Here is a 10,157-nt window from a genome sequence, read left to right as displayed (position 1 = left end):
AAGTCCATGCCTTTACTTGGGCTGAATGAAGCCCTTGCATCCATGGCTCATGGCCAATGCTGATTTCTCCACACCCATCTCTCCCCTGGACATCACAGACTCTTCTGCAGACCACATCTAACCCCAGCACGTCTGCTAGTCACATTGACGTCCTGTTAACATTTACATACTAACGCTGGCCTGAATTCACTCTCCTCTACTTAAAGACAGATGGATTCACATTCTAGCTGTATCTGAAGAAGTGAGCTGTGGCTCACGAAAGCTCACACACCCTGCCAGAAAATATTTGTGTCAGTCTTTAAGGCGCTACTGGACTCTTGCCCATTTCATGCATAGGGTCGCCATGAGTCGGAAGCGACTTGACGGCGCTTAACCAGCGGGGATGACCGCACTTGTATTCCCACCGATGTATTAAGAGTTTGAAAACGTTATAAAAAATACCGTTCGCACTTTGTTTGGCCCCTTTCGCGTGAAGGCGTCTTCCAACCATTTATAAGCTGTGGTATCCAAAAAACCCTTTTAAAGCGATGGTTTTTTATAACGTTTTCAAACTCTTAATACATCGCTGGGAATACAAAGTGTGGTAGCCTCCACAGAGTAACAACAAGTTACGAAATAGAGACCTCAATGGTGCAATGACGCGAGGGCTCGGAAAGGGATGCCATAATGGTCCTTACGTAGAACTGCCTCTTTCTTACCTGTGTACTTCGAGAACGGAAGAAGGACTGGAAAGCGTTTTAAGCAGCAGATGCAGATTCATTCTTAGCGTTTGTGGAAGGGGTCAGTTTGTGATAGGAAAGTAAAATCTCAGGAACACAGAGCAGCAAAGACGGGAAGGATAGGAATAAATTGTAATTGTTGCAAGGTTCGTTCTAGAGGAGTGAGTGAGGAAAGAAAGAAGGTGAAGGGTTTGAAAACGAACACGTTTAAGTGGAATGGGAACACCGGGGGTGGGGGGGATGTAGAATAAGGAAGAGGCACAAAGTGATGGGTGTGTGAGAATAGAAAGGCCCTGACCTGGGTAGCCCAGGCTAGCCTGATCTCGTTAGATCTTGGAAGGTAAACAAGATCAGCCCTGGTCAGTATTTGGATGGGAGACCACCAAGGAATACCAGGGTCGCTACACAGAGGCAGGCAATGGCAAACCACCTCTGAATGTTTCTTGCCTTGAAAACTCTATGGGGTTGCCATAAGCTGGCTGCAACTTGATGGCAAAAAAAAAAAAAAAAAACCAGGAAGAGGCTAAAGAAAAAACCAAGCGTTGATATTGATGGTGTGAAAGACCACCCTAAGCAGAGATATGCCCTTCTAAAACCATTGATGTCTATGGATTTAGAAGGGTGTAACTATGCTTGCCCTGACCTGGATGGCCCAGGTGAGCCTGATCTTGTCAGATCTCAGAAGCTAAGCAGGGTCAGCCCTGGTTAGTATTTGGATGGGAGACCACCAAGGAATGCCAGGGTTGCTGTGCAGAGGAAGGCAACGGCAAACCACCTCTGTTAGTCTCTTGCCATGAAAACCCCAAAAGGGGTCGCCATAAGTCGGCTGTGACTTGAAGGCACTTTATACACACACAACTATGCTTAGGATGACACTGCTTATGAACAGATATTGTCAGAATCTCAGGCGAGAGCAGATGATGAATTCTGGGAATATGAAGATATGTTGGTGGGAGGTAGTGAGGGACTAGATACAATGTGAGAGAGAGCAAGGGGCATCCTAAGATTCCTAGGTTCTTGAACACATGAAGCTGCCTTATACGGATTCAGACCCTTGGTCCATCAAAGTCACTATTGTCTACTCATACCAGCAGCGGCTGTCCAGGGTCTCAGACAGAGTCTTTCACATTACCTACTTGCCTAGTCCCTTTAACTGGAGATGCTGGGGATTGAACCTGGGACCTTTTGCATGCCAAGCACAAACTCTACCACTGTGCTGCAGAGCAAATCCTGAATGTCCAGGACCAGAGAATAATTAGAACGAGGGAGGGAGAATGATGGAAAAGATGGGAAAACAATAGAACGCTGCTCACCTTATAAGGATAAAGGCTATGTAGCACCATTTTGTAGCACCATACATTTGTAGCACCATACAATTATTGTGATTTATGTTTTTTTTTTGCTGTAATCAGGTGCATGTGATACCATGTTTTGTGAGTGCCCATAGATTCTGCTGCTTTGATCCCAAGGACAAATTCACAGAAAATCTGCATTAACAAGTTGGGAGCCTAAAGTGATGGTGGTGGTTGGGTTTGGTTGAGTGTAAACATTTGGATATAAACAAGAGAATCTGTATGAGTTGTCTTTTGTACTATGCCTATTAAAGGTTATTGAATTGATATAAACAACACTCCTAACTCAAGTCTCCTCCAAGATATTATACTTTCTTAGGGGGCTTGAAGGAGCCCCGTGATGCAGAGTGGTAAGCTGCACTACTGCAGTCCAAGCTCTGCTCACGACCTGAGTTCGAGTGTGACAGAAGTTGGTTTCAGGTAGCCGGCTCAAGGTTGACTCAGCCTTCCATCCTTCCGAGGCTAGTAAAATGAGTACCCAGCTTGCTGGGGGTAAAGGGGAGATGACTGGAGAAGGCACTGCAAACCACCCCGTAAACAAAGTCTGCCTAGTAAACGTCGAGATGTGACGTCACCCCATGGGTCAGGAATGACCCGGTGCTTGCACAGGGGACCTTTACCTTTAGGGGGCTTGAGCATGCCAATTTCCCCATCTTTCTCTTCCCCAGCCCCCATTTTTACTGATTCTTCATATTGTGAGGGCAATGAATGTGCTTAGCCCTCCTCATGCAGGGCTTTTTGATAGGCACTTAACCATAGTTTAATATGGGAGGTAACAAGCTGGGGGTCTGTGAGGTATCATGTGCAATTTAGACAATTTGTAATGTCTCCATCATCTCCTCCAGGATACAATAATTTCTTTGGGGACCTTGAGTAGCCCAATTCCTTCATGCTCTTCCTTCTAAATGCTCTCAACACACCGTGTCTCATGGAGCTGGTTCATGCCTTCTTTATCAGTAATGTTTTTAAAACTTACAAAAGCATACTTTTCTACAAACTAAAGGAGTCACCTGAGTATGTGTAAATCTCTACCTTGCCTGCTGGTAACCTGATTTTGCACACAAGCCAAGCACTTCACTATTAGTTGTAGAGGGAATGATGTACTAGCCGGCCGTAACCACCAGAGGCCAGTGTTAAATGAGGAATGAATCCAGAACGGTCTGTGGTATGTGAAAGTGGGGTTTGTTTATAACAGACTGCTTATTGTGTCAAGTTGTTATGCATATTCTCTCCCCCCCACCAAGTCTGAATGTTCAAAGCCAGGTAGACTTACAATCACCTTCCCTACCCCCTCCCACAACACACCTTGTGAGGTAGGTGGGTCTGAGAGTGTTCTGAGAGAACTGTGACGAGCCCAAGGTCACCCAGCAGGCTTCATGTGGAGGAGTGGAGAATCGAACCTGGTTCTCCAGATGAGAGTCCTCTGCTCTTAACCACTACACCACACTGGCTCTCAGAATGGACAACATGTAAACAATCAGGACGATGTGTAAATGAAGCTTGTGTAACGTGACCAGAATATCAGCCATGAGCTGACTGGCCTTAGGTGAGCCAGTATTTCTTAGTTCCCCTCCCTATCAGCACTACATGGTTGTGGTAAGGATTACTGAGATATGTGCTTGGAATACTCCAAAAATGCTAAGCACCATGTGAACATCACAAAACGATTTAACCTCCAGTGCAGCAGTTCCTACCTACCCCCGCCCTCAATTTTTTACAATTAAAGAAAATATTGGCAGATCTTTGGTTTATATTATTATTAAATCAACAATTGCTTATTCTTGACAGACTGGGTTACAACTGATTTAAATGTTATGGCCAACAATATTCAGTTGGCATGACAGTGTAATTATCTGTCCCTGCCTTTGCTAAGGAATACAGTCTTATTCCATTCAGAATTTTTGGAGTGCATTTCATGTTCTGAACTCTACAATGTTTTAATTTTGAGTAGCGAGCAGGAAAAGTCACAATGAAACCATGGGGGTTACCGCACTTGTATTCCCACTGATGTATTCAGAGTTTGAAAACGTTATAAAAAATACTGTTCGCACTTTGTTTGCCCCCTTTAGCTGTGAAGACGTCTTCCAACCATTTATAAGCCATGGTATCCAAAAACCCTTTTAAAGCGATGTTTTTATAACGTTTTCAAACTCTTTAATACATCGCTGGGAATACAAAGTGCGGTAACCCCCCATCTCTGTAGATGTAAGCAAGTGATTTGTTAAGAGAACAAAGAAATTCTTCAAGTGCTTCTGTTTTCAATAAACCCATGCTTGTTTAAGGTGCAAGTTTGGTAGTGAGTGGATTAACAAACGCCTCTAGTTTTGTTTCATGAGCCATCAGTTGCTTCTGAAGAGTTGCGTGAAATCAGAAAGGTCTTAATTTTCCACATAGATAATCCAGCTAAGTAACCACTTCTACCTAGCTTGTTTACCTGCAAGCAATATTTGATCATAGAAGTTCCTGCATTCTAGTTATCTTTGAAATTTGTAGTGATTTAGCCTCTGAGATGGCTTAGATCTCTGTGCCCTTTCTTAGATGGCCAGCTGATAGATGCATGACAGAATTGGTTAGCCACGACTGAATTCTCCTGCATTCCATGAGAACAAAATACTGTGTCAAACTAGATTGCATGGTTGTCAGCTAGCCTAACCTTTAACGCGCACACACACACACTTCCTTTTTCAAATTTGCTTTTTTACAAGCTTTCAGACACTACTCCTTTAGAAGAAGAGTTGGTTTTTATAATCCACTTTTCTTTACCAAAAGGAGTGGCTTACAATTGCCTTGCTTCACCCCCCCCCCACAACACACACAAACAATAGGCACCTTAGGAGGTAGGTGGGGCTGAGAGTTCAGAGAGAACTGTGACTAGCCCAACCCGGTTCACCAGATTAGCATCTGTCACTCATTTGGAGGAGTGGGAAATCAAACCTGGTTCTCCAGATCAGAATCCACTGCTCTTAACCACTACACCATGCTGGCTCTTGTAGGGTCCAAAGCACTGGCTTTAAATTCATTAGTGATCAGGGTATTAAAAAGCCTCCTGGAGGCTACATGGCACTTTTAAAGGAGTGGCTTCCCCTCTGACCTTGTTCAGATGTACTTGCTGATCATTTTTTTCCTCACTAAACTGGAGCGATGATTGTGCTTTGTGACTGAAGCAACTCTGGCTAAGCGCACACTAGTCCCATGTGTTACCTTGGGATAATGGTCACATTTCTCTCCTGTGTCCCTGCCCTACTGATTGCAAGTTTACAGGGGCATAGAAAAGGTTTGCTCATTCCTATGACTTTTGATGCTGACTAAACAATGCTCAGCTTTGCTTTTATTACTGTTACTCACCATCTAAGTGGCAGCATAAATAAAGAACATTTTAGGGAGATTAAATGTCCAGCTCCTGCAACATTATACTAATGAGGGCACTTGAGGGGGAAAAGCAGTTGTGTTGTTTTCTAGGCAGATCCCTTCTCCCGCAGCTACAACTTTATATTAATCATTCCAGGGTTAATGTGATGCATTTCGATTTGGGGTGATCAAAATCAAAAGCGATCTTAAAATAAAAAAAGTATAAAGTATGTAAGCCACTTTGAATCCTGCGATCCAGGAGAAAAGTGGCATATAAATATTTTAAATAGATAAAGGTACTAGGGTTTCAGCATTAACAGCAAACCACAGGACAGGGTGCAAAGAAAGGTCAATGCAGTGGCTGAGAACATGAGGTTGTTATTCAGAACGAATGAAAATGGAAGGAGACACTGAAGGTTACTGGAAGATTCCCCACTCCTCCACATGAAGCCTTTTGGGTAACCTTGGGCTTGTCACAGTTCTCTCAGAATTTTCTCATCCCCACCTACCTCACAAGGTGTCTGTTGTGGGGAGAGGAAGGGAAGGCGATAGTAAGCCACTTTGAGACTCCTTAAAGGTAGAGAAAATCGGGATATAAAAACCAACTCTTCTTCTTTTAAAGTTGTTATTTTCTTTCACTAGCATTAATGCTTGTTCACAATGGTCAGTGGTTTTGCAGATGAATGGAAGGGTGGTTTGCCCTTTGTTAATTTGACAGGCAGCATCCTTGGTAGTTTAATTCAGGTTTCCCCCATCACCCTCTGTGACCGCACTCAGCAGTAATCCAGTATTCCAGAAGAGGAGAAAACTAACTTGTTGCCACTGTAAACTTTGAGACTGTACATATGACTGATTCAGAGACACAGTAGCAAAATTTGCCCAGCCTTTGCGTGGGCATGATGAGCGCTAAAGATTCTAGTCAGACTTTTTTTTAAGTCCTGACCCTACATGGCAGATTCCTGAAAATACCTCAAGCTGAAAGGGTCTGCCGACGTGGCGCAGGATGCCCTGACTCCTTGGTCCACATTCTCCTGGACTGTCACCTATATGACACTGCAAGAGAAAAACTCATAAAAACCTCAGTCTCGAACTTTGCCCCAAACAAAAAGAAAATGCTTCATAATCTGCTAGCAGATCGGGATCCTGAGATCACAGGAAACATGGCTAGATTCCTGCTGATAGCTGCTACTCAATGGGAACTCAGTCAGAAGACAGACTATAACCACAAGGAATGAACTACATCCCAATTTTTAACCTGATTTCACTCCCTGTATTTTAAAACTGTATTATGCCATTAAAGGTATTTGTGTTGCAAGTAATTAATTTCAGTCAATGTAGGAGTTGATAGTTATTTACATGCTTTATTCCCCTCCTAAAATAATTACTTTAAACATTCATAATATATTTTTATTAGAGGAAAAACCAATGTAACCAGTCCTGTCTCCAGGGCTCATCAGTTGTCATCATGCTATTTGGGACGAAGTCCTGTAGGAAGCTTTCTTCAGGGTTTCCAAGAAGATTTGCTCCTCTTCCAAGAAATCATTGTCCTGTAAAAACAGGAGGAATGGGGAATGGGGGAGATGAAGACTTCCTTAGTAGAGGGACACAGAGGCCTCACAGGTGTGAGACAAGGAGTTTCCTTTTCCAAAAGGATTCATGAAAACTTTGTAAGTAAAACAGGTCTTCAGATAAGCATGCAAAAGTTGAAGAAACACAGCAAAATACAAATAGGTGACTTGAAAGACATTATCGAGATAGAGATTCAAGCCTGATGCAATGTGTAATGTTTCCAGTCTCCTAAGACCAGCAGTGCCCCATAGGCTCACATGCTTTCCTCCTAAAAGCATCTCTTTCACGAGAATTCTTCCCTCCCCCACCTGTTTTGGTGTAGTGTTATATTTGCACCACAGTTATTGCTAACCATGTTTACTTTCCAACCAGCATTTAAAACCATGGTTAGAAGTGGGTTAGCAAACTGACTTGAACCAACCATGGTTACCATGAACACTTGTGCAGATGCAAGACTACACCATGGTTAGCTCTGAAAATGAAAGGAAGGGGAGAAATTCATCTGTGAGAAGGGAAGGAAGTGTGAGGAACCAAGAGTTGATCCCAGCTTCCTAACAAGGGCTGGAGTATCAGAAATGTTATGTCTGCACTGGGTTCCTTATTACACTCTTACTTCTATTAGATCTGTACACTTAGACTCTCTAAGTGAAGCTATGTCCTGTGCTAGAAAATGGGATAGGTGGGAAAAGACACTAGCATAAGAACAATGTGTAATGTCAACAGGTATGACCTAAAGATGGAGAAACTGGGGGGCGGGGGAGAGACATCTCTTGTAAAACATTTTGGAATAGCTCCAAGCCAAATACTTTTTAGCCCCCTAAGCTGACTCCTCAGGAGAAATGAAAATCAGTCTCACTCTGTCAGCTGTAAGCTTATGCAGCACCAGTTTGGCATAGAGGTCTGGTGGTCCTGTTCTCGGGAGATCTTGGGAGACTCTGGAGTTGCCTAGGTCAACTTTAGGTAATTCAGTAGTACGAATTGGCAAATCTGGGAAGAAAATAAAGTTACAGACAGTTAAATCATATGGGGTTCCTAGGCAGACAGGTCACTTGGAGATAGAGAGACACTGCCTTTAGGGGGTACCAACATCACTGTTGTCAGGGCAGACCCTCACCCCCAATTCCACACCACATTGTTATTCTACAGTCGAGAACTCTAATAATCAAAGGGGCTGTGTGTGTGTGTGTAAAGTGTGTGTAAAGTGTCATCAAGTCACAGCCAACTTATGGAGGTGGTTTGCCAGTGCCTTCCTCTGCATATCAACCCTGGAATTCCTTGGCAGTCTCCCATCCAAATACTAACCAGGGCTGACCCTGCTTAGCTTCCGAGATCTGACAAGATCGGGCTATACCCTGCTGCCTTCCCTTTCCCCAAAGGGGCCATGCACAACTGGAAATCAGGAGAGTCGGAGATGCAGTTCTGGAGTGCTGCTTCTGTTTCGGTCTTGCCACTAGCCACCTCAAAGCCAGTGTGATGCATCGGTTTCAGTGGAAGACTACGACTGGAAGGACCCAGCTTCAAATTCCCCATTTGGCCATTCAATCGACAGGGGGCAATGCCTACAAGCAGGTGTGGGCTCACTTTTGGTCACCTTTAAAAAGTGATCTTCTGCAACAAACTGAACGTGCCTCTTGTGCACAAGCTTGGTTTCAGGCAAACACATCTTGAGGTTATGGCATCTGTCCAGGTAACTAGCGAGTGGCGAGTCACTGTCTCCAGACTCCATTTGAGAACTAAAGCCGCTGACACGCCAAGGCCCTCGCAGGGAGATGGAATAAGCGTCTTGTAACCTTTACTCTGATTCTTTCAAGCAAACATCTACCTGAAGGGATAATTAATGGCTGTGAGCTACTTACATTGCACATTGGATATTACATTGGCCTGCGTGCCTGGTAATGGCATCTGGGGTGCGGTCTGGAACAGCGGTGGATTGCTTGGAAGGCTGTCCCGCAGCTGTTCAAGCTGCCTCCTCTGGCATGACAAACTTAGGCGCTCCTGATACAATCGAGACAGAGGAAGAAAGAGAAAGTGTTCATGCAGCACCTTCCTCTGTTTCATACGGAGCTTACTTGTTGGTACACAGACCTAGTTTTTAAACAAGTGGTAGCTGGAGTCATGAGCACTTTCGGTCAGGTGCATCAAGGGACAGCTGCAAGCCCACATGGGGCAGCTGCCAGCTGAGCAGAAGTGGACAGTAACAGTGTCCATCTGTGCCCCCCATCCTTGCTGACTTCACTGCCACTCCCTCCCCTTTCACCTCCATCACATTGGTGCAGAAGTACTGGGGCAGCCCCTTCCTTCACCCTCCCGCCCACTTTCCCAGCCAAGGCACACTGTAGCTACAGCACAGCTTGGCTGGGAAAAGGAAAAAAAAGGGGTGATGGAGTTTAGAAGAAGAAGAGTTGGTTTTTATATGCTGACTTTCTCTACCACTTAAGGCAGACTCAAACGGGCTTACAACCACCTTCCCTTCCCCACAACAGACACCCTGTGAGGTAGATGGGGCTGAGAGAGTGTGACTAGCCCAAGGTCACCCAGTTGGCTTTGTGTGTAGGAGTGGGGAAACCAACCCAGTTCACCAGATTAGCCTCCGCCGCTCATATGGAGGAGTGGGGAATCAAACCCGGTTCTCCAGATCAGACTCCACAGCTCCAAACCACTGCTCTTAACCACTACACCACGCTGGCAGCACCATTCTGATGAATGAGCTTAATTCTGCTTCCTCTCTTTGTGGGCTGCTGGTGCAGTGTCCATATAGACATTCCAAACAAAGCCACCCTACAGTTTTTCCACTGAGCCAGATTAAAGGAAACTTTAAAAAAAATCTCATTGGGGAAAAACACAGAAGCCATATGAGTCATGCTTAGATTGGTGTCCCACTGCCTGCTCAGGGGAAAATCCCCATGTGGAAATTGCCCTAATGTGCCAGATGTACCCCTTTGTGGAAAAAATCACAATCTGGCCCCAGTCACCCATGCCCTTTTAACTTCAAGGTTTGCTTATTTACTTCATTTATAGTCTGCCTTTCTCACTGAGACTCAAGGCAGATTACACAGTGTCAGTCAGTGAAATTAATAGGATGAGACATTTAATAAGTAAGGTAATAGGACTAGGATTACCAAAATCTAAAACAAAGCATAAAATGTTAAACATGATACACTGAACAATG

The 10,157-nt window shown here is 44.4% G+C and overlaps 1 protein-coding gene across 1 annotated transcript in view; it reads right to left on the bottom strand.

Annotated features, from left to right (window-relative positions):
- Positions 1–6,865: 6,865 nt before the first annotated feature.
- The window catches only part of FBF1 (Fas binding factor 1), a 57,565-nt gene continuing 54,273 nt past the window's right edge, over positions 6,866–10,157 (bottom strand). Inside the window, exons 27-29 of the mRNA XM_056854208.1 lie at positions 8,845–8,983; positions 7,845–7,975; positions 6,866–6,966 (exon numbers count right to left, since the gene is read on the bottom strand). Coding sequence (XP_056710186.1) covers positions 6,883–6,966; positions 7,845–7,975; positions 8,845–8,983 — 354 coding nt within the window. The 3' untranslated portion in view covers positions 6,866–6,882. The remainder of the gene's footprint in view (positions 6,967–7,844; positions 7,976–8,844; positions 8,984–10,157) is intronic.

The sequence above is a fragment of the Euleptes europaea genome, chromosome 1 (genome assembly GCF_029931775.1).
Source record: "Euleptes europaea isolate rEulEur1 chromosome 1, rEulEur1.hap1, whole genome shotgun sequence".
NCBI lineage: Eukaryota > Metazoa > Chordata > Lepidosauria > Squamata > Sphaerodactylidae > Euleptes > Euleptes europaea.
The sequence above is the reverse complement of the archived record's forward strand: the minus strand, read 5'-3'. Positions and strand labels throughout refer to the sequence as shown.